Source organism: Strongylocentrotus purpuratus, unplaced genomic scaffold, assembly GCF_000002235.5.
Source record: "Strongylocentrotus purpuratus isolate Spur 01 unplaced genomic scaffold, Spur_5.0 spur5_scaffold_14, whole genome shotgun sequence".
Lineage (NCBI taxonomy): Eukaryota > Metazoa > Echinodermata > Echinoidea > Camarodonta > Strongylocentrotidae > Strongylocentrotus > Strongylocentrotus purpuratus.
The window spans coordinates 17,199,567-17,224,611 of NW_022145599.1; the positions used below are offsets into that span (position 1 = coordinate 17,199,567).

Genomic DNA, 25,045 nt, shown 5'->3' on the forward strand with positions numbered 1-25,045 from the left:
CTGTCTTTTTCAAAAAGGTTTTACCTTTGTCCTAAATGTACAAACGTTCATTACAAATATATAAGTAAAAATTATATATATATATATATATATATTATATTCAGACTTAGAAAAACTTCTAATGAGCAACATAAGAAACTTTCAGAGCAAGTTTATTTGTGTTTCTGTCTTTTTACTCCATGTTGTCACTTGTTAATATTTTGGGGTTTCAAATTGTTACTCACCTCTGTCTTTGAAAAGGTCATGCATTTGTCTTAAATGTAGAAACGTTCATTACAAATAAATTAGAGATATATATATATATATATATATAAAATCAAACTTAGAAGAACAAAAATATGACTAATCCGTCACGTTCTGTTGAATGGAGAACGCAATAAAAACAGTACTAACTTCACTTTTTGTATTATTTGAATCTTTCTTTTTTGTTGTGTGTTTTGTCGTGAATATTTAGCCTTGGATAAACTAATTGCGGGTATGTAAGCGTTTCTATTCAAGTGTAAACACAGTTCATATATATATTTCAGATTTTTGTATTATGCTAATGAATGTTTTAAATATGGCAATGGTCAAGTACGGGTGCAGGGTTGTAATGGGGGATACAACATCGGAATACATCTGCAGACTAAATATATATATAAAATCATATATATATATATATATATATATATATATATATATATATATATATATATATTTATACACTGTTGGTCATAAAGGTGGAACAATTATTTTTACCCCAATTCATGGAATGATTTTGACAATGGTTTGTTCCTAATAGATCTAGATAATAGTATGCGTTATCTCAGATTTTATCGAATAATAATTTGTGAGTGTTTGTTTGGAGTGATTGCTAAAGCATATGTGTGCTTCTATGCTAATCAACTATAGGGGACCTACGTCCTTCAGTCATAACTGACAATAATGAGGATAAATGTCTCACAAAACATAACACATCGAGACGGTTTTGATCCTGGGGCCTCACAGTAACGAGAAGATTGCTTAGCCACTGAATCATGAATGTACACAGCGGGGGTTAGGGTACGGGGCCGCCCTTCAAATACCAAAAAACAAAGAAAATGCAATAAATTATCAATAAATTATTGCATTTTGCCCCGTTCCCCAACAGCAAAAATCCTCTGTGTGGCCATGCCTTGAATCATAGTGCATTACCCCACAAATGAATTTTACCTGTTGGGGATCGGGGGATTTTGCAATGAATTATTGATGATTCATTGCACTGTCAGTTATGACTTATTGACGTAGCAGAAGCGGATCTAGAGGGGGAAAAAATCCGGGGACCATTTTTTAAAATCTTATCTTTTTTTTTAAACTTGTAATTTTATTTTATTCTATTTCTATGTATTTATTTCATTTATTATTATTATTATTATTATTATTATTTCTTTTTGGGGGGAGGGGGGGGGGGGGGGTTGGGCGAACAAATGTCACAGAGTCCCTTGCCCCCCCCCATCAGCTTTTTGAGGACACGGGCCACCGCCGAAGTGACAAGCTAGGCCAGCGTTGCCGATTCTCACCCCCAAAATCCCCACATTAAAAAAAAAAAAAAAAATTGGGGGATTGTTGAAGTCTTTGGGGATGAAAAATAAATATTTGGGAATGAAATAATATTGAGTTTTATGAAAAACGAATTTGGGGATTTTCTGTCAAAATTTGGCAACTTTGGGGATATTTTAAGTGTCGTTTGGGTGGGGATTTTGTGAAGATTTAACCTGGCAACGCACGCTGAGCTGGGCTGCTCATTTCCTGGATTACTTGTTCAAGTTGCTCACTTTTTTATCAGTCTGGTCTGAGTGTAGTGACAAGCAATATGGAAGCAAACAGGGCAAAGAAGTTGCGGCAATCCAGTCTCGCATCTTTTTTTACTGGAAGGTATGTTTGAATCATGCAAAAAAGTTGGCATACAGGGTAAATTACCATACATGGGGGTGTAATACGGACGTGTTCATGCACTGCTTTTTATGGTCTCCATTGTGTTAATAGATGCCAGGAAAACATCACTTACGGGGTTCAAATAAACACCCCAAAAAAAATCGGCTCGCCGCTTCGCGGCTCGTGGACGATGCTCCGCATCGTCATTATTGGTCAACCCCCCTTAGCAAAAAGCTAGATCCGCCCCTGCGTAGGTCCCCTGATTGATTAGCATAGTAGCACACATATTCTTTAGCAGACACGCAAAGCAAAAACTCCTAAAATTATTATTTAATAAAATCTGAGAATGTATACAATTATCTAGATCTATATTAGGAATAAATCATTGTCAAAATCCTTCCATACATTGTTGGGTAAAAATATTTATTCCACATTTATGACCAACAGTGTATAAATAAAGAAATTTCTATAGCGATATATGCATAAGCATACATAATATTATTTAAACAATTCAGTGCCTTGTGAGTCGAATTCTGAGTAACCTAGAGTATGCCAATTGATTTTCTAAAGATCGTACTTTGGCACCCCGCCCATAACCGGCCGGTGTGGTAGGCGATTTCCCGGAACAAATCGGCGCGCCGATTTGTTCCTCGGAACGAATCTACTGGATCGACTCGTTCGCAGATACGTTCGAAAGCCGCCGTTCTTATCCGACATTGGCCGAACGTTTCTGCTTATATAATCGCGTATATTTTTATTACTTGTGTCGAATAAACATGGTAAAAATAAATTTTAGCTTTATCTTGATACTTTTGTATTTATTGTTGGAATGAAAACCAATATTATTTTTTTTGAAATATTACTTAATAATAAGGTTTATAACCTCGTACGGAATTACCCGCGCGCGGTACGAAAAATAAATAAATAAATAACCTACTGACTAGTATATGCGCATAGAGTACATGTATATCATATGCATGCACGCACGTGCATACTCGGCACGGGGGGGGGGGGGGGTGGGGGGGGGGCAGGCGATAGTTTTCTGATATTAGGCCTACATGTACGTGAAAATGTACGTGAAATTAGTGGTTTCCAAACAAGGGGGCGCAACAGATCTGCCACTGTATGTAGCGGAATGGGGGGGGGGGGGGTATAGACACACTATGCTATGGCTCTGTTTAACACTAACTTTTGTCGGCTAGTACCAAGGGTTGAAAATTCAACAAAATATGTCGGGTTTTTCTTTTATTTCTTTTTTTTTTAATTCTGCCGGACACGTCTTTTACTTGAGGAATTTTCTTTCTCTTCTTTTCTTCTTCTTTTTTTTTTTATTGGTCCTTCTTAATTATCAGCTCGACCACTCATTTCTTTTTGTGTTGACCCCGGCCCCCCCCCCCCACCCCACCCCGCATCTCTTTCATTTAAACTACATGTACATCATTCATGCAGCCAACATGCATAATTAGATTCTGTGATGAAGCCCGGTAATAGGTGGTTGACGTAACACGATATCATATAAAGCAGCATTCAAACCAAATTAGAAGGCCTGATTAGAAAACACCCCGACATCTGCTTTTACAGGCAAACTAAGCCTATGGCAACAACTGCCCTTTTTGCTAGACCCGACCCAGTCCCCGTCGCTTCGCGACGGCGCTGTCTATAGTTACTGTTTGTGGTCAATCATTGGCCGCAATTATCAACATATTTGAACAACGGGAATCTGCATTTCTATACAAAGTTCTCAAATTGGCAATCGTTGGTGTAGCTAATTTGGAGAAGTTTGATTGGTTGCAAAGGCCGACCAGAATAGTTCATTTTGCTTTAGGGGTGTACCATGGCGTGTATTCAATAATACGTGAGCACGCACGCTCTCCGATGAGATTCGGAACGGATCGGCGGCTAAATATCCCGCCGATTGGTTCCACGGAATGAATCGCCTGCACGGAACAAATCGCCTATGACACCGGCTGCCGGGCAATTTCCTTAAAATTAGCCGATGGCCGGTGGGAGACCGGTCGGGTATCGGTCGGTCATCGGTCGGTCACTGCCGGGACGCCGCCCGGAGAAGCTCTCCGATTTCGCCCAGTTTGGACCTAAAATTGACCGGCGAGGCGGCGACCGACGGGAAATCGAAAGGACACCGCCCAGGCATTGCTGGGGCTCTACAGCCTGCTCCGTCGACTTCTCCAAAAAAAAAATCGTCGGGCGATGCCTAAATTCAAGCGGCGACAAAGCAGGCTACTACTCGGTCGGTCGCTGCTCTGATTTGTGACCATAGGTTAACCGGGCACTGCTCTTTAAACGTTCAGTAGGGCCATTGCGCATTTACGAGCAGTGAGTCACTGCTCGTTACTGCTCGTCACTGCTCGTAAATGCGCATTAGTTCTACTGAGCGTTTACAGAGGAGCGAATCTCAAACGACTCATGACTTTAACGAGCCGATTGCCTGTCTGATTAACAAGATATTTATGATTGAATATTGAAATTTCATTTTGCGTTTCCTAACGGTTTTCATAACACTACAGTCTATTTGGGAAAATGAGGGTTCTAGGACACCTACCCCCTGGACATCCACTCCTGGATAACCACACCCAGTCAACTACCCCCTAAGAAAACTAGCCAATAGAACAAACACCCCCTAGGGCAATCACCCTCGAGAACGACTACCCCCGGGAAAACTACCCCGGGACAACTACCCCCGGGACAACTACCCCCAGACAACTACCCCCTACGACAACCATTCTCAAAGACAAATTCCCTCCGAAAAAACTATCCCAGACCTAGGGGGTAGTTGTCCGGGGAGTAGTTGTCCTAGGAAGTAGTTTTCCGGAGGTAATTGTCCTAGGGGTAAGTTTACTGGAGGGAGTTGTCTGGGGGCTAGTTGTCTGGGGGTAATTTCCAATACAAACAGTTTTAATCGAATTCTGATGCCAACGAAATTGTAGAATATCGTTATCTCGTGTATGCACACGATAAAAGTAACATTTGATACAAGCAGATACAAGCCTGTTGCAGAGGGTGCTACACAAAATAATTTTTGTGTGAGATAATCAAAAACTGAGTGTCAAATTTGAAAGAACATAATATTTAAATGACAAAATCACCTTTGTTTGATCAAAATCGGTTCAGAGACGGCTGATATATACTGATTTCTAATATTTGTGTACCACCACAAATATTAGTTATTTGAAAAAAGTTGAAAAAACCGTTGAAAAAAACGAAATAACGCCTTTTACGGCGTATTTCAGCCAATGCCGATGTTAACTTTTTTGTTGGCATTTTCGTGTTGCTTATATTACCCACAATTAACCGGCTCATGTATTGTTTTTTAAATTAAATAATTGATTAACGGTCACCGTGTTTTTTTAAAGTGGAGCTGAATTGGTATTATCGTATTTCACATTATGGGGTCTAAAATTACCTTCATAGCAATTGTAGGTTCTAAAAGGGCACTATAAATGTCATATATAAGAATTAGAGCAATAACCATGCACTTTGAAGGCATTTGCGGTCTGAACACAGAACTCAACTATCCCTTTAATTGGCAAAGTATACTGTGCATTAGCCTGACAATACAATATAGAAATTACGACAAGTAGCGTTCTTTAAACTTAAGTAGTAATAAGAAGATTAGCGTGCAGCAAATAATTTTCCAAATACATACATATTATAATCCAATTCCATTGTCAAAGACAAAATCGTTATCTTTTGTGTGAACATGATAGAAACGCGTTCTAATTTGGCAAAGTACTTGAATAGGGAGAGCGTTCGTACAAATGACATGACGATAATGCATTTTTTTCTTTAATATAGAATATAATGAACCGGTAGATTATTTGATAGCTTTCAATCAGAAAATTAGAAGTGTAGTGCCCCGTAGTTAATCAATTAAGATTATTTTAGATTGACCACTGCATGTTTAAGATAAAGTTGAGTTCTGGCCCTGCGATTTCATTTGAAAGAAACTATGTGAAAGCGTTTGGGAAAAGGCTAATCTTGTGGCACATAAGGTTTGGATTATACAGTATGGTTTTGGAACCATGAACATGATATGAAATTGTCTTGCTAAAAGTTATATGCACTGTACACATAAATGTTAATATGGGACTACATAAACATGTGGCAAGAATATTATGGTCTACATCTTTAAGCTGATTTTAATCATATTTTGAATATAGTGGCATTTGGAGAGCCATTCTTCTCAAGAAAAATGTGCCATGTTTGTTCTAAGATACTCTTCCAAATAAAAATATAAAGGATGAACAAAATCACATTCAAATTATTTTTTACATTTCCAAAAATGCAACCCTTTCTTTAAACTAAAAGCTCTGACAATCTTTTGGAATGCATGTATTATATTTTGGCCGCGTTTCAATGTGATGTCGGTGAATTTGCGTGAACCGATGCCCTGTGCCCCGTTTCTAAAAACTTGATATCAATTAAAAAAAATTACAGTGACTTTTATAAGCTACGGAAATCATTGTACTCATCCGTAAAGACAAAAGTTGATAGTAAGACAACAATTCGTCCTTGTTTTCACGAAGTGACGGTAGTGAGGAAAATCGTAACGCAAAGTGAATGCAATTTTTTTTTCACCTCCGTCACTTCGTGAAAACAGCGACGAATTTGTGTATAAAATTTCCTCAGGGTGGTGTGTGTGTGTGTGTGTGTGTGTGTTTCTATCGGTCAAGACGGCTATCTTGATGGCTCTGACAACGCTGAAGTGCTAACATTCGAGAGCGTCTAGCCACCCCCCCCCCACCATTTCCCCTAGGTCACCGGCGTAGCTCTGGCCTTGCACCCCGAACGAGAAGAGCTCGCTCTTACGCGCTTGCAGTGCGCTTTGCGCACACGTTATCTTCCCAGTCATATCACATTGATACATAGCATTGGCCAACTCAACAGCCAATCAAATCCAATGCAATTAAGATACAGTGCCTTTATGATGCATTGACAAAGTACTTCAAACATCGTTGCTCCTTTATGCTTCACGTCGCGTCACATTAATATATCATTTCAAAACCAGCACCGGTTGAGCTAATGCAATCCATTGTTTTCAAGCAAAAAGAGTTTGACTTCAGAATTTTCGCGATCTGGCCAACAGACGAAGTTGTCTTCTAAAAAATATGGACTTTTCTAGATTTGCACATCGACAGCTTTGACTGCAACGTGTGACGTCATTTTGAGGCACTGCGCATGCGTAATGTCGTCTCAGTCGGCGATCGAGAATGCGTCAAACTTGATTTTCCAAAATCTTGTACGGTACTACAGTAGTATGCCGCGTGCGCGCGCGTGCACGCTTCCTGCATGTATGTATATCGTTGAGTGAATTCTAAAAGATTTCTAATTGTAGTCAACATGGGAAGTTGAGTACGTTGACACGCATGATCAGTCGGCGTTCGTCGTGTTCTCGTCCACTCAATCTAAAAGTCCCTTTTAGCTAGGTCGTTCCACAACTTTGCTCCAACCGGTTGCAGAACATATTCTCTGTCGCTCAGCTAGGAGGCTAATGCAATTCAAATCGAAGTCATATTTATAGTTTATCGAGTTTCATAATGTCTGCTTTTTCTACATATCGTCCGATGAATGGAAAGGTAAGAATCAAGATTTTTTTTATTTTAGTATTGAGAGTCAATATTATTATATACCTTTTGCGGAGGACGACATTTCTCTCAATGTTTGATGATTGTTTAACTGCCCTCTCTGAGGGACTTGGTCATGAGGATTGATGCTTTTTTTTTAGAAGGTTAGGATTAGGGCAATGGCACTATCGGCCCCCTGTATATACATATTACAATTTAGTGTGATTTAACCCTGAATTTTAAAGCAGTATTTTGGGTAAAAAAGAAGAAAACTTTTCTAGTTACATTATTCTTTTGTCTGGACTTTAGAATTACGATATTCAGCTTCAAAGATATATAAACATATTCCATGAAGATAGGTATATTTACTTTTTTTTCTTCCCGTAAGACAACTGAAATGATTAGACATGTGTTGTGTATGTATGTATGTCTTGTTTGGTCACATTACTTATCAATTAATTTGTTAAGTACTTAATTGATTATTTGCTTTTTTATTTGCCCCTTCCCATATATATTTATACTTTTGTTTATGTTTATATTTACCCTGGGTGGCCTTGTCAGTGATATTGACTTTGTTATCCTTCATGGCCCTTAACACATAACCGCATGAATTGTTACATAATGAATATTAAGTAAATGATATTTGAACATTATCATTCATGATTATTGCACAAGTGTAACGTAAGAACAATCATATGAACCAACAATCTTTGGAAATGTTGCAGTAGCATTATTTGTACTAAAATATTCATTTACATACTTTTCCTTGTCAACAGTTTAACCGTGGGCGACCGCATCTCATGTTTCTTTCTATTCTACTGCAAACATCAGGTAATTTTGAATTCATTAGCTCAGTGGCTTACTTCGTTCCAGTGGATCTTCAGGTCGGTTAGGGTCATCAAGTTTTATGATTTTTTGTGAAAACATGTCCTCGTTTATTAAAGAATCAAATACAAAATATTCAAACAACAATATTTACATAATTGACTTACATAAAATGTGAAAACTGAAATACAAACAAAAATACATAGATATAATTGAAAACTTGGAGGAAGTATGGAGAAAAAATAAACAATCAAGGTAAATGCAGCGGCCAACTATCATCAGGGTGACTGCTTGTGGTGATAGCAGCCAGCAAGGGGGGGGGGAGGGGGGGTGTAATTGGAGTAGGTAGGAGAATGGAGCGTCACGAAAGGTTGTATCAAGACAGTGTCAGGTCGAGACGCAAATTTTCGTAGATTTGGTTTTGGTTTTGCAGAAGTTGTCGGGTAAACAGGAACCGACACTTTGACGATAAAAGGAGTGTATTTCACAAATAGTTACACACAAACAGGGCCTGAATATTGAAGAAAGTTCGTGTAAACCCGACACGACATCCTGACCCGACGCTGAAACCCGATGGAACGAAGTCAGCCAGCGCATTGATGTCTCTCTCACACCTTCGCTCATTATATTTATAGGAAATGTCCTTCCTTGTGACCATATTTATGACTCTTCAGTCATTCCAATTCATATATTGGCTTGCAAGTTTCACATTGAATCAAGTTGCAGCGTGTTCAGAATGCATGTGCAAGACTTTTGTTTAAATCCTCAGAATCTTTCCATATTACAAGTGTTTTAATTAAGTTACATTGGTTACTAGCAAGGCATAGAATTGAATTCAAAATAATTTTACTTGTTTATAAAGCATTAAATGGTCGAGCCCCAAATTATGTGTATGCATTATTATCGTTTTAATCACATCCATATGCACTTAACTTGCGAAAAACACAAGGCAGGCTGATTCTAAAGTAACCTCACACAAAAACAAAAGTAACTCTTGGAGATCGCACTTTCAGCTACTTTCAGGCTTTGAGATAACCTACCACTATACATATGACAAGCCTCATATGTTGCTGTCTTAAAAGTTTTCTTTAAACCATAGACGTAATAGAATGGACTATCGACGAAGCAGTTTCTTTGATCCTATGAGTTCCACCGGCAAGGTTTAAATTTCGCGCCGATGCAAAAACCCAGCGGTGGTCCCACCGCAACCCGACAGCTGGATGCGATCACTTGCGCAATCTTTCATAATCGCAACAGCAAGCTCGCGATTTGGGGTTGTTCGCTGCTCCTTCAAATCGTTGAGAACCTAGTGTTAAATAGTATGAGCGCTCTCCGCCATGCGGTCGTAGCGAACATGTTTTCGTCTTTGTGCCTGACGATATTATTGTTATTGTTTTCAGCGTTGTATTTATACTAACAATTATTATTTATTTCGATGTGTGTATTGTTCCATAATACATATTTTTCTCGTACTCATGAGTCATGTGTTTATAAAGTAATTAGAAGGGCAGGATTATAGATGACATAAATAAGGAAGAACTTTATGATTATGATGGGCAGTCCATATATCGACATAGCAGACGACGGAAATGTTGAATATTTTGCAATGGTCAATTCCCAAATTTACGGACACAGATATTTATCCTAATTCCTAGATTCTCAAAAAAAACGTACACATAATTTATAGTAGGCCTACATCAAGATAAAATAAGATAAAATCTGAGGGAAGAAAAAAAAAAGCAGTCACTCTCGGATTAACAAGTCCAAAATATAACTTGAAAAAAACATGCACCCGCCGATCTCTATCAATGGGACTACGTGTGCAATTTGGATTAGACAAAGGCACGGCAATTTAGTGGTCATGATGCGAAGAAGTCACGCATTACCACAGATTTTCTGAGCACTCACGAAAACAACCCCATTCTTCCAATGCCTATAAAAAAAACGCACGCAAACGCAACAAATAACGAATGATTGTATTCGACCAGCGAAGGATTTGTGATCACCACAACGTCGTTGGTTTCACAGAGAAATTAACGGAAACAGGAGAAAAAAAACACTTTTTAAACTGTATTTTGTAAGCTCTTGTGGTGACTTTCCTTGCTTATATGATGAGTTTGCTACACACCAACACAAATTCGTAAAAAATCGAAGAAATCACCGATTTCAACGGCTTTTTTTACAGATTGGCGAGCATGAACAGGACGTAAACCTCATGTTTACATCCGGGGCATTATTGACGTAGTATTTAGCTGCGCATGGGCAGAAGGCTCTCCTGTCACGATTCATTCATGAAATGAGAAGCGCAAATCGTGGGAAGCATTGGTCAGTGCGAAGCGACTTGGCCGATAGAGGTCGGCAAAATCCCGGTGGATCTCATAGGACCAAAGGACCCTTATCGGAGCTTATCAAAACATGCCCGCAGCGTTGCGGTCAGACTTAAAACATAGAAGAAAGTAAGACATAAGAACAGGTGGTAGCTATCATTACTTTTACTACTCTTGCCGTCAAAAGTCCATTTCTATTACGTCTATGTTTAAACACACTTGTTTTCAGGAGCTTTTGAGAAGTTTGTGTAATTGTGTGTTGGTACAGTAGCACTGTTTGGAGTTTTGTTTTCATCATTTATACAGTGCGTCCCAGAAAAAACGAAACCGAGAACTATCGATGTTTTATCATAATTTAACCACAATTATGATTAATAAATGACACATATTTGGAAAGCTAAGATCCTCCTCTTTCATTTGATGCAACTCAGTGATTAAAAGCAATTTGAAGAGAGGAAACCAAAAAGTCATTTGGCAGGCGGTATCTGAATTTCAAGGAGAAAATCACATTTCTAGAAAGTTCAATTTCTGCCCTTTCATATGACACCTCAATCAGGAAAAATGAGCCAGGAATAACAAAGTTCTGTTTGTTTAAAGTAATGCTTGCATTTGCATAATTTGATCAAACGAGTTCGTTTTCACTGGCTACCTGCTGTAGCTTCAAACAGAGTTGACAAAAGACTTAACTCCGTTTCGTTGAAGATGCATCAGGTCTTTCGTCTTCTTTGTGAATGGCTGATCGATCATCATATGAGTTACATCAAATGAAAGAGTAGGATCTAAGCTTTCCAAATATGTGTCATTTATTAATTGTGATTAAGTTATGATAAAACATCGACAATTCTCGGTTTCGTTTTTTCTGGGACGCACTGTATAGTAGCTGCGCTATGAAAGATTAAAGTGTTATATATCACAAACAGATAATCCAAAATGAAGCAAAATCTAACCTATACGCGGTGTGCTAGTTAAGTTATCCACCCTTTTTTATCGGTAAAGGATTGTATTTTGGTAATATCGAGCTGATGAAATACATTTCTCACTCTTCCCCTTCATTTTTTCAGCTATTATCGCATCGCTGGACAGTGGTGACAATCATTGTCCACATGTGACTATTACGTCATGCCCAACAGTCACATTAGGTAATGGTGATGTAGTGAAGTATCTTCCCAAACTCTTACCACCGGATCGAAGTTGGTTGTTGAACTATCTACCAGATACCGATGTGTTTGAAGACCGTAAACATTTCTATTGTGCCGAGCCTGGTAAGAATGACGCTGAGGACAATACCAAATTGATCAATGTTTCCATGAAAATAAATAATCTCACTCTAGTATTTCAATGTATCATGTAGATATGACCATTTTGTTGATTGATGACCGTTATCCTCACATCCTTCATGATTCACTCCATGTTATACTTGTCAACTTAAATCCCTACTGCACTACGTATAGCTACTTGCGCCCTCTATATAACAAACAATGCATAATCGGTGACCATTGGTCCTTCATGATCCTCTTTTTCTTATGTTTACTGAGAGCTGATTTGATAAAATAACCACCTGTCCAGTGACCTTGCAGGGTGGTCTAAATACCTCATGTACACTAGTATTGATGGGCTTTAAAAGATATGTTCGAGCTCTGGTCAAAGTGAAAAACCGCTCGTGAGATTTCCCATTCTTTTTGTATGTGAGCTTGGAAGAATACCACAGTTCTGCAGAAATTTTCCTTGGAAAGTATTGCTCTTCGATTAATTTCTTATTAGGAATATATAAGAAATATGAAGAATGTCTGGGCTTTAGTCTTTCATGGAACGCGTGAAGTCCCGTGTACCCATTTTTGTGAGCAATGCATGTGTCTTGCAGCAAAACTGAATCAATTGCTCTCATTTTGATTATTCTAAACCCCGACAGGTATACACCGATTTCTTCTTTGCACTTAAATTAGGGACACCCCTGGTTCAGTTGAGGGGGTGGCAGGCGTCAACTATTATCAAGAATTCAATGTTGTATTAAAGTTGTTATCTCTTCATTGGTTCCCTTTTCAACAGCGTATAATCTATACAATTGACTTCTGAACCTATCGAGCATTACATTTCGTGGCTCAAGAGTATATCCTCCCTTGTAACGCCCCATTCCATATGTCGTTCTGCTTTACGTTCATGTAGTACTATTCGGCTTAAGGAAATCCGGACTAAAATAAACTGGAAAATATAGGGGGGGGGGGGTAGATCATTTGCATCACTAGCACCTTCATAGTGGTACTAGTAACCCTTTTCTCTTCAAACAGCTAATACCTTCCCAGCTTTTAAAGCCAAAATGAAGACCCACCATAAATTATGTTAACTGTTAACAATTACAATTTCCTTTCTCAGAGTTCAACTTATTGTTAATAAAATTCAAATAATTATGTATATTGATTTAATTTTGCACTTTTTAATTGAAATTATTTTGTGGGCGTCTCGAGCATCTGTAGAGATGGATAATCATGTGCCCTTTATAAATATATTCATTATTGTTATTATTATTATATTGTATCGAATTTAATCACAGTAAAACGTTACCACTATCAACTAGATGCTGCTTTAAGTAAGGCCGTGAAAAGAAGTTCAAACGTGACAACACATGAATTCAAAATTATATAAAAGAAAAAATTATACAAAAGTAACAAAATTAAACAACTACGAAAAAAATAACATTTTTATTATAAAGAACAATATTATGTCAAGCACCAGATGAAAAAAGTAAAGGTGAAATAAAATTAGAAATAACGGATACCATACAGTGTGTGTGCGATTCCCGAATGCTTAACTTGATAACAAAATACAAAGGAATGGGTGTATTTAGAATACTAAGAGAGTCCGTACGAATGCTATTATGTTTTTCTGTTTAACATAGAGTATTTGTATTTGTATAAATGTGTATCATGTACTATACAATCATGTGGCATGAAAATTGTGGTAAACGGCTTTTATAATCATATTTTCAACATGATGGCGTTTGAAGAGTCTGCCTTTTAAGAAATATTTGTCATGCTTGTGTTCTAGGATACTCTCCCTTACCAATATAAAAAGAATGACAAAAAAATCTAATCAGTTTTTATCTTTCCCAAAACACAACCCTTTCTTTAAACGTAAACAGTGATATTCATAACCCGGCAGAAGACAAGTTTCCAATACATTCAATTGAGAAATCGAATTCTGATGTCAAATAAATTGTAGAATATCGTTATCTTCTGTATGCACATGATAAAAGGAATATTTGATAAAAGTCGCAAGGCTTTTGATTGGCAAAGTATACTGTGCACGAGCTTGACAATACAATAATGCAATTGCGGCAAGTGGCGTTCTTTAAACTTAAATAGTAATTAGAAGATTACCCTACAGCAGATGATAATCCAATTCCATTGTCAAAGACAAAGTCGTTATCTTTTGTGTGACCATGATAAAAGAAACTCGTTCTAATTTGGCAAAGTAATAAAATAGGTAGAGAGTTCGTACAAATGCCATGACGATAATGCAATTCTCTCTTTAATATAGAATATATTGAACCTATAGATTATTGAATAGTTTTCAATCATAAAATTTAAAGTGTAGTGCCCCTTAGTTAATTAATTAAGATTATTTTAGATTGACCACTGCATAATTAAGATGAAGTTGAGTTCTGGCCATGCGATTTCATTTTGAAAGAAACTAGTGTACATGGAAGCGGTTGGGAAAGGGTAATCTTTTGGCAGATAAGGTTTGGAGTAAACTGAGTGGTTTTGGAATCATCAAGATGAAATAAAATTGGGTCAGTGTTGCTAAAAGTTATATGCACTGTACACATAAATGTGTATATGGGACTACATAAACATGTGGCATGAATATTATGGTCTACATCTTTTAGCTGTTTATAATCATATTTTGAATATGATTGCATTTGGAGAGCCATTCGTTTCAAGAGAAATTTGTCATGTTTGTTCTAGGATACTCTTCCACATCAACATCAAAAGGATGAACAAAATCACAGTCAAAAATTTTCACATTTCCCAATATACAACCCTTTCTTTAAACGTTAATAGTAATTGGCGTCTGATCAGCTTTTGGTCGTCAAGAGGGTCGTTTGTTTAAAAAAACAAAAACAGGGCAGCGCTTCACGAAACCGTCATATTTAAGTTCGCCGACAACCCCTTGGAATGCGTGTATTACATTTTAGCCGCGTTTCAATGTGATGTCGGTGAATTTACGTGAACCGATGCCCTGTGCCCCGTTTCTAAAAACTTGATATCAATAAAAAAAAATTACAGTGACTTTTATAAGCTACAGAAATCATTGCATGTGGTTCGCTGTGGGATAATTTGTTTTATATACCTCTCTTTAATATGTTGAAGAAATCTAGTCATCTGATTGGTCAAAATTGGAGTCTTGATTTTAGCCATGCCCGCAAAGAAACGAACTATTGCCCGTTACCCTTGTAACGGTCAATAGTTAACGAGAAAGATTCCCGTTGCCTGGGTAATCGGCATTTTGCTGTGATCCCCCATTGGTTTACGCAGATACCATACAGTGTGTGTGCGATTCCCGAATGCTTAACTTGATAACAAAATACAAAGGAATGGGTGTATTTAGAATACTAAGAGAGTCCGTACGAATGCTATTATGTTTTTCTGTTTAACATAGAGTATTTGTATTTGTATAAATGTGTATAATGTACTATACAATCATGTGGCATGAAAATTGTGGTAAACGGCTTTTATAATCATATTTTGAACGTCATGGCGTTTGAAGAGTCTGCCTTTTAAGAAATATTTGTCATGCTTGTGTTCTAGGATACTCTCCCTTACCAATATAAAAAGAATGACAAAAAAATCTAATCAGTTTTTATCTTTCCCAAAACACAACCCTTTCTTTAAACGTAAACAGTGATATTCATAACCCGGCAGAAGACAAGTTTCCAATACATTCAATTGAGAAATCGAATTCTGATGTCAAATAAATTGTAGAATATCGTTATCTTCTGTATGCACATGATAAAAGAAATATTTGATAAAAGTCGCAAGGCTTTTGATTGGCAAAGTATACTGTGCACGAGCTTGACAATACACTAATGCAATTGCGGCAAGTGGCGTTCTTTAAACTTAAATAGTAGATAGATGATTACCCTACAGCAGATAATACATATGATAATCCAATTCCATTTTCAAAGACAAAGTCGTTATCTTTTGTGTGACCATGATAAAAGGAACTCGTTCTAATTTGGCAAAGTACTAAAATAGGGAGAGAGTTCCTACAATGCCGTGACGGTAATGCATTTCTCTCTTTAGTATAGAATATATATTGAATCGGTAGATTATTTGATAGCTTTCAATCAGAAAATTAAAAGTGTAGTGCCCCTTAGTTAATTAATTAAGATTATTTTAGATTGACCACTGCATGTTTAAGATAAAGTTGAGTTCTGGCCATGCGATTTCATTTTGAAAGAAAGTAGTGTACATCCGCAGTTAAATTATTGTGAACAAGTTGTTTAAAAGTTTAAACAACCTCGGATTAACGGGTGACCTGATCTGAGAGTTGTTTAAAATGTTAAGCATCTCGAGTTGTTTAAAGTTTAAACACTTAGTTGATCAACATTTTGAACAACTTGTTTAAAATCACAATTTAAAAAACCGGTGTTGTTTAAAGACGGTTGTTTAAAAAGGAGCTGTTGTTTAGTGGGGGTTGTTTACACCAACTGGGTTTTTTTTAAAGAAAGTTGTTTTAAAAGGAGCTGTTGTTCAGTGGGGGTTGTTTACAACAAAAGGGTTTTATTATGAGGTATAATTTGGGTTTGATACTCTGGAAAAGTGGACCACTTCTTCTGGGTCTCTATATAGGTATATGAAGACTAACAATATGGTAGGGTAATTCTGCAATTAATGAATTAGCGCCAAAACAGTGCCCAGTATAAACTGCATATAGACCTATAGGGATGCATGCAATTTCTAAGGCAAGGAATGTAGCACACGTTATAACCGAGTGTGCGATCAGTGCCGCACTGCATGACGCGACGACATTTGCGTACAGATACTGAACATTTTAACTGTGAACTTACGCTATAAGTTAAAACCTTCAAATTGGTTAATAGAAAAGTGATTTCAATTAAGCCATTGAATCTCCACAGTCAAGCGCGTCGGTAGCTAATTGGTCGGCCATGATGTGAAATAAAACTTTCAGCCAACGCTCACTGTACTGGCACGTGACACATGACGTCATATGTAAACAACACTGTCTAAAAGCTCTCGTATAGTAAACACGGCAGTCATTAAATTGTAAACAGCGAATGTTTAACAAAATTACTTTCGTTTCGAGCAACATTGTTTACAATTTGTTCAACTGTTGTTTAAGATGTACAACTGTAAGTGAACATCACTTTTTAAGCAGCGTTTTTACTGTGTAGTATGTTGAATAAATCTAGTCATCTGATTGGTCGAAATTGTAGTCTTGATTTTAGCCATGCCCGCAAAGAAACGAACTATTGCCCGTTGCCCTTGTAACGGTCAATAGTTAATGAGGAAGATGCCCGTTACCCGGTAATCTTCATTTTGCTGTGATCCCCCATTGGTTTACGCGGATACCACACAGTGTATGTGCGATTCCTGAATGATCGTAACATTCAGGCAACTTTCCAGCGAAGATTAACAGACGTGTATACAATGGCTCAGATTATCTGTGATTGTTTAACTAATCTTTGCTCAAGAAAAGGATAATATATATGTGACACTTGTTATTGATTTAAACAAATTGTGAAACAGTGGCCCCTTCCTAACCGATTAAATTATGTTCCCTTCTCGCATTAATTTCGTCTTGAGCTTGTCTCTCTGATCCATGTCTTTATGGAGGCACTTGTGAGGAGACCAATACAGGATTTAACTGCACCTGCTTAGATGGCTACCGTGGTGACAGGTGCGAATATGGTAAGTGTGAGTTATAAGGGAGAGGGGTCCTGTTGGAAATAAAAGGGAAAATTAAGATATGCATATATCTAAAAAAAAAAATGATATCTCCCTTGTCGCTGTATTCTAATTTATTTCTAAGGTCTTAAGTCTAAATATTGATCTCACAGTTTGCAAGTTCTCTCCTTTTTTGACTTGGTGCGTCAAAGATCACATCAGTCGCTGACTCAGTCCTACGTCAGTCAAAAATGACGTCTCCTTTTCATTTTTTTTAGAAAGGGTTTTCCGTTTTGTGACATTCCAGACCCCAAGGCTTTTATTAATCTTATATTGCGTAACTTATACTTTTCTAAAAACGACCGCGAAGACTTTAGATAATCCAAAGCAAGAACATTTCCCAAACTTTTTTTGTATATCCCACAGATATCATTAGTGGAATACGCCACCGGGCTTTTAATGCATTTCTGTAACCTCAGCTGAGTAAGTGATGAGCAAGGCTTTTGAGATTGTCTTAGATTGATTTCTTTTCAAATATCCAAATTTAATTCCAGATGCATTTATCCACACCTTAAAACTTCTTGGAGGAAACCAACATGAAGGACGAATCGTTTTCACAACTCGCTCCAATCCTACGAAGTACATGCGGATTCACCAAGAACAACGGAACAGAAACTCATCTGACATGATCTGTCGATATCTCGGGTTCGAAGGTATGCCTGTTAGCATTAATACACAGCAAAAGGCAAAGCCGTCGTAAGCTAACCAACAAAATTATAATACTTTGTACAGCTTGCTTGTTTGGATGAATAACCATACACATAACAAAAACATGCCTAATAATTTCGAGATACGGCTGGATTGCTCTACATTCAGAGAAAAATTCGGTTGCTTTGTTCACCTCTCTGAACAATCGCTCATTTGCCGCACGTGCAATTTTGCAAACATCAATAGTCACCAGTTGCGGGAAGGATTGCTTTGTGGAACATTAGTATGACATTGCAAAATTACCCATTTTCCGGTCTTCAATAACTCAATGAAAACCATTTTAACACTGGTATAGATTAATGTTGCACTGTAAACAGTCAATAATCTTGAAGCCTCTGGTATATCTATCCCATGATTAGTACAATGTGGCACAGGGGTTTTAAGTGGTATTATTAGACTAAACATAATGGCTCTGTTCACCCTAGCGGTTCAGATCTTTTAGAATCTTTTTAACAGCCAGACTGCCGTATCCTCTCCTTTTTATTTTATAGGTTTTAGAACTTGAGGATAAACCGCAGAATATCGTTTAGTAAATGTTTATTAAAGGTATCTCTTGGCTTAAATGCCCTGGAATAAATTTTTGCCATAAGTAATGACAAATCATTGCGGATACATGGCCATAATCATGTTCATTGCACTATTTTTCATGAAAAGTTAAACCATATGAACATTTAGAGATGTATATTTATGAATTTCTACTTCATACATGGTTTCATTAGGCGCGTTTGCCACTGTAAGTGGAGGGCAATACGATGCCTCGTCCATAGACGCCGATGCCGAAGCTGCAGCAGTGATATGTCCACCTAATACCACAAGTATTACCGACTGCTGGCATAATGAGACGATGGAGACTGTGAATGAGGAGAACATAGCAGTGGTCTGCTGTCCGGGTGAGTAAGCCTCATAGAGTGGTTGAGTGGTTTAAACACTTGACTTGTAGTGCACAGGCCGTGGGTTCGATCCCCGGCATGGCAGATCTAAAGTCCTAAAGCAATTTTTTTAAAAATCTGCATTGCTTCCCTCCACTCTGGTGATAATTTTGTACCCGGTAGAATGCGAAAGTTATTGTAGTTTGCAGTGCGTTGTAAGCGTGAATACAAGCATGAATCCGATGACCGGGGCAATGATGATACATAAAGCGCTTAGAGACATCGTCGATGACTTGTGCCAAGCGCATCATATCCAGTATGTTCTTGTTACTATCATTCTTACATTAGATATATTTATTTAAAGTTGATTTATTAATGACTCCTCTTTAGCGTTACCAGTGTGGAATAAATTCAATTCAATTTGAAAATAACTTTCTGTTCTACTAACGTGGGGAAGTACTTCTCACAAGGTCACTGAATTTTTAAAAAGATATTTTTGAATGAAATACAGGTAAATGCCAAAATGATTTGTGAGAAAATATCTGTGGAGTGGGCCACGGAAAACAAGAAAGCCAGACATAGTGTTCCGCCATACGCGTATAACTTGCGGTCCATGGAAATACATGGGGAGGGGGATAATAAAAAACAGGAGAACATGATAATCCAAAAGACAAAGAAAAGATAAAAGTGAAAATTAGGGCCGCAGATGAAGTGTTGATGCGCCCTTTTAGAGGTAGCGTATTTTACTGACACTGCTTCAAATTTACGTATTCTGGCATCTCCTGCGCACAATGTCCCCACGTGTCGACATCCTTGCCCCACAATGCATCAACTGCGTGTCGGGTGCGTGATAATGCTTGGATACATGAACAAGAAATGTCTCTATGTAGCCTTGTGCCTTCACCGAAAGATGGCGCTTTGAAAATATATCACAGCAGTGGTAACGATATTAATAAGCCTTCGAGGCTAAAACTTGATGGTATTCTCCTTTATTTGTTATTTTCAGGACTCATGTGTAATCCACTCGGTGATCCACTTGGACTTGAAAGAGGTACTATTCCTGACTCTGCTATCACTTCTTCTGGTTGCCATGATTCGGAATCCATTTGCACTCAGTATGCCCGACTCAACGGCCCATCTGCTTGGGTCCCAAGTCAGGCAAACCCCAAGTGGCTCGACGTCCAGTTTGAATCAAGCTATGTAGTAACCGGCATCGCCACCCAAGGAAGACCAGGGTTTGAGCATTGGACTCGGTCATACACTATCTCATTTAGTACAAGCAGTGGGGATCGGTATAACTATTTCAACGTGTATTCCCGAGAAATTCAGGTACATCTTCGATTATCTTATTGTAAACAATCTCTAGTCGAAAATTAAGTAAAGACCAACCAACCCCGTGGGAATTTATGCATGTTTCATATCAGCTCCCTACATACATTAATCCGACCAGAATGAAATGAATTTGAATCCGTTTTCCAAAGTCTCATTAGATGTAAGGTAAGTAGGTCAAAGGTCATAGAGGTAAATTTATAAAATTAAAAGTTGTTTAGCCTTGCTATCGCAAGATCTTAACATGGTGACTGTATTTCTATAGGAAGATGATCCGAATACATTTGGGTGCTAGTACCGTAGGTCAGGATCATAGCCGTCAGTTGACATTTGATTATAGGCTTTTTGTTTTCAACGTGATATGCCAATAAAAATTCCTTACATTCATTACAATGACTTTAGGGTGGAGATATATAGGAGACGCAGTCGCATTTGTATCGTTACATCATGCCCCTCCATTTCAATCTATACATTTTGGTCAATAATGACTCGGCTTTATTCTCCTAGTTAATTTTTTTCGTGTGAAACACGAATGTATTACTTTTTTGCATGTTGATTATTGAATAGATAAATATCTTATGATCGTGATTAGGCCTATATTCGATACCGAAATAAATCAAATCAAATGCATGGCCCTAAGAAGGCACAGCGTTGATGCTAATGAATCTTTCCTGTGTATTAACGAAATTCTTCTTCCTCTTCTCCTTCTTATTGCTTTTATTATCATCATTATTATTATCAATATTATCCTTTATTGTAATTATTATTATTATCATTACCATTTCCTGGTATATTTTATTAATTGCTTTTATTATTAGTTGTATACAAATCAAATCAAATCAAATAAATGTTTATTAAGACATCTAATACCTGAGATAAATGAAATATTAATAGGTGTTTGGAGGAAATAGCGAACAGTACAAAACCTCGACCCATGTCTTCGTGGTACCAATGTTGGCACGCTCTGTTCGGATCCATCCACATAGCTACTCATATATCGCTCTTCGGCTGGAGCTCTACGGGTATGGACCTCTCAATGAATTCATAGGTAAGGATGTATTTTGTATTTATTTGTATTTATTAACATTTATTTCCTTATCAATAGTACACTATGAAACACAATGTATATACACAGTAGGTTTGCGGGTGCACCATGTGTGAGAGAGACACTCCTGACGACGGATAGTCAACCTGTTCGAAACGTCGAGCCACTCATCTTCTCCAAGCGCTATAGTTCTCCTTAGAACTATATGCTAAGAAAGATAACAAACAGTCCTTTTCAGGACTACACTCCTCCAAGAAAGATTACCGAGTCAGAGTCCTTTTCAGGACTCCTCAAACCTCTCTCTCTCTCACACACATGGTGCACCCGAAAACCTCCTGTGTATCTACATCACAATCCAAGCCGAAACTTACAAGCAACAATGTATACATAAATTATGTAACAATTATTTCAACATAGAGTATACAGTAAATAATTCAGATACGGAAGGAGGCGAGAACCCGGAAAGCATAGCTTGAGTTGGGAACGCCCATAATAAGTTAACACAGTTACCGAGAGAACATTATAAGTTTTAAGTTTCAAAAAGTGTTGATGTTTCAAGTAATTTATTATGCGCCACTGAATCTGAATCTGAAACTGTTCTGTTCCTAGTCCACGTAGTGGGATAGTAGGGACTTTTAGATTGGCCGCTACCCTTTACAGGAGGCAAGCGAAAGGAAATGGAGAAACATTTCCCGAAATATTAATCAAATTACTCGACTTGGCATGTGTGCACACCAATCTGACATATAACATCATAAATAACTGTACTTGAACAAATTCACTTTTTATTTTCGTAAGTCGGAAGTAATCGGAAAAGTGTCAAAATGCAGGTTTTAGGATTTTACAATTTTACTATTTGTTAAAAATTAAAACTGCTATTTAACAATGTAAGCAAATTTCTTGACACAATTAGAATTTTGTATTCATATTTTATCATCTGTGCGATTATTCCCTTGTTAGTTCAAATAAAAAGTGAAATATTAATGATATTTCTTTGGGAGAAAAATCACTACTCAAGCTTTCCAATGATGTTGGCGGCTCCGAACCTCGGACATCAGTGGGAACAGCACACCTGTAGCTTCTATTTTGCAACCTTAGAAATCGGCAGCTGCTTGAAATGATTGGTGCCAGTTGGGACTCCAGCTCTTAAAACTCCTTGGTAGTAGCAGAAGTAGTAGTAATAGTAGGCATAGTAGTAATAATAGTAGCAGTAGTAGTAGTAGTAGTAGTAGTAGTAGTAGTAGTAGGTATAGTAGTAGTAGTTATGATAGTAATAGTATAGTAATAATGATAATTATGATTTGTCATAATTATTTCATCATATGTTTTGATTTGGCAGCGTCTATGAACCGCGGTGTTCAGCTGGGCTGTACCCCTCCTGTCCTCGGAGAGGGGCTTGGTGTCGAAGATGGTCGGATACCGGACAGTAGTCTCACCTCTTCATCCGTATATCAAAGCCAGAACCCCGATGCCATGGCAGCGTATCGCGGAAGGCTGAATGCCATCGGAACAGATGGCGAAACAACTGGGTGGACTGCGGCCCTCGATGATCAGGATAAATGGATTAAGGTGATGTACCACTTTGTGATAAAAAATTTAGTATAGTATAAGTACCCCCTTCAAATTACCTAAATATGACTACAAACACACTTTTCGTAATAGAGAGCAATTTGTACCAGTCACTTGCTCACTGAAATGTACCTTCACCGTAGTCAACATTGTCAAAGTGTGTAAAATGATTTTACTACGCACTTGAATAATGGGCTTCATAGAAAGTTTTCACTTTACATTTGACACAAGTTTAAGAACTTTACTGAAGATCGACCGATCGATCGTACGTTTTACTTTCATGCAATATATTTGTATATAGATATATATACCTACATGTATACAATGACACTTCCTTCACATAAGCGGAAGATAGTTAGATTATCGATCTTTTCCAAAAAAATGTTTCAGAGAATAGACAAATTTTCCTAAACCTACACCTATTTTTTAATTATATCCCAGGTCGACCTAGGAAAGGAATCCGTGGTTACCGGTGTCATAACTCAAGGCGGTGAAAATTACATCCGATGGTATACATCTCTCCAGATTTCCTATTCGGTAGACAACCAAGAATGGACCTATGCACTGGAAAAAGAATGTGGATCGCGCAGAGTGAGTATGTGTAATCATGGAAATGGTGTTTCCTAAAGGATTGGTTTGGTGAATCCAGACTTTCAGAAATGAGCAGGCTATTTTGGTTTCAATACAGGGTTCAGGAGGGCGGTCGTTCTTAGTTTCTGTCTGATCCACCAACAAAATTATGCCCATAGAAATGAGTTAATCGGAATTGAATTTTAAACATAAATTATTTGCTTCTCATAGCTGAAGAAGAAGAAGAAGATTAAATAAGAACATACAATGTCCAACTCTACTTTCAATGTTTAAGCAAAGCAAAACCCTTTTAAAAGAAAAGGAAGAAGAAAGGTGTGCGTCTTTATGTTCATTTTTCCTCAATCTGTATCTATAACAAAACAGATTTTGCACTGGTTCTAAAAACGAAACGGAGGGGGTAAATTGATACCCGAGTATGATGGCACATACCAGTCAGACATAACTTCCGAAAATCGATTGCTGTGGTTCAACTATCTTCAAAACCTATGGAGAATTAGTTATGTTGGGAACTTTCTAAATGGCAGACATATGAAATAAACGTTACAACTGATTTATTCTAAACAAATTATCAATAACAGGTTGACTGAAAGATTTCCTCATGCCTTTTGTACAATCTGCTACGTAATAAACGACGAGGACACTACATTCAATGTGCGTTATTCACTGTTTTCCGAGTATTTTCATGTATTAAGTTTCGTAAATTGTGTCTGAATGTTTACGTCATGGAATCAGACGCATAACAAATATTTTCCAGAAAGCTCGCACTTCTTCTAAAAAAAACATGTTATTCTAGCGTATTCCGTGTTTTCAATATTAAACACTACGGCAATTCTGGACATGAACATTTTGGACTCTTTTCTCTTCTTTTCAAAACGTAATATGCTACACCAGTAGCTATGAAATACTTGCTAGCCACCAGGACTCTTTTGATTTCCATTTAGCTGTTATTCAATCTTAAAAAATGTATCCTCGTTTTTACTTTTTTTGCAGACATATCCAGGGAACCTCGATGGAATTACTCCATCGACGAAACTTTTTCCTAAACCAGTGGTAGCACGTTACATCCGGTTGCATCCTTTTTCAGGGTATTACTTCGGTGGAATGAGATTCGAGATACTCGGGGTGGTGAACTTCGGGTAGCTTAACATGGAGGCGTGATAGCTCAGTCGGTAAAGCAGTGGTCTCGTAATCCGGTGACCCGGGTTCGAAACCAAGTCGCTGCGCTAGTGCCCTTTGGTAAGGTATTAATTCACATTACCAGGGCCCTCGGAGAGAACTTAAAGCCGTCGGTCGTCTGGTTACTTACTTACAAGCATTTATTTATGCTTTCTTAGCAGTCAGG

The 25,045-nt window shown here is 37.7% G+C and overlaps 1 protein-coding gene across 1 annotated transcript; it reads left to right on the forward strand.

Annotated features, from left to right (window-relative positions):
- Positions 1–18,175: 18,175 nt before the first annotated feature.
- Positions 18,176–24,843, forward strand: LOC105440778 (lactadherin-like). Its single transcript, XM_011671308.2, has 7 exons — positions 18,176–18,245; positions 19,020–19,190; positions 20,176–20,498; positions 21,393–21,546; positions 22,883–23,112; positions 23,554–23,703; positions 24,694–24,843. The coding sequence occupies exons 1-7, from the start codon at positions 18,176–18,178 to the stop codon at positions 24,841–24,843; spliced, it is 1,248 nt and encodes a 415-aa protein (XP_011669610.1).
- The last annotated feature ends 202 nt before the right edge of the window (positions 24,844–25,045 follow it).

What these genes read in the sequence shown, in the direction of transcription:
- LOC105440778 (XM_011671308.2), top strand. Translation starts at nt 18,176, where the DNA reads ATGCGGATTCACCAAGAACAACGGAACAGAAACTCATCTGACATGATC. An exon ending in TCGATATCTCGGGTTCGAAG is followed by an intron (nt 18,246 to 19,019) that starts GTATGCCTGTTA and finishes TGGTTTCATTAG; the next exon opens with GCGCGTTTGCCACTGTAAGT. An exon ending in ACCTCTCAATGAATTCATAG is followed by an intron (nt 21,547 to 22,882) that starts GTAAGGATGTAT and finishes TTGATTTGGCAG; the next exon opens with CGTCTATGAACCGCGGTGTT.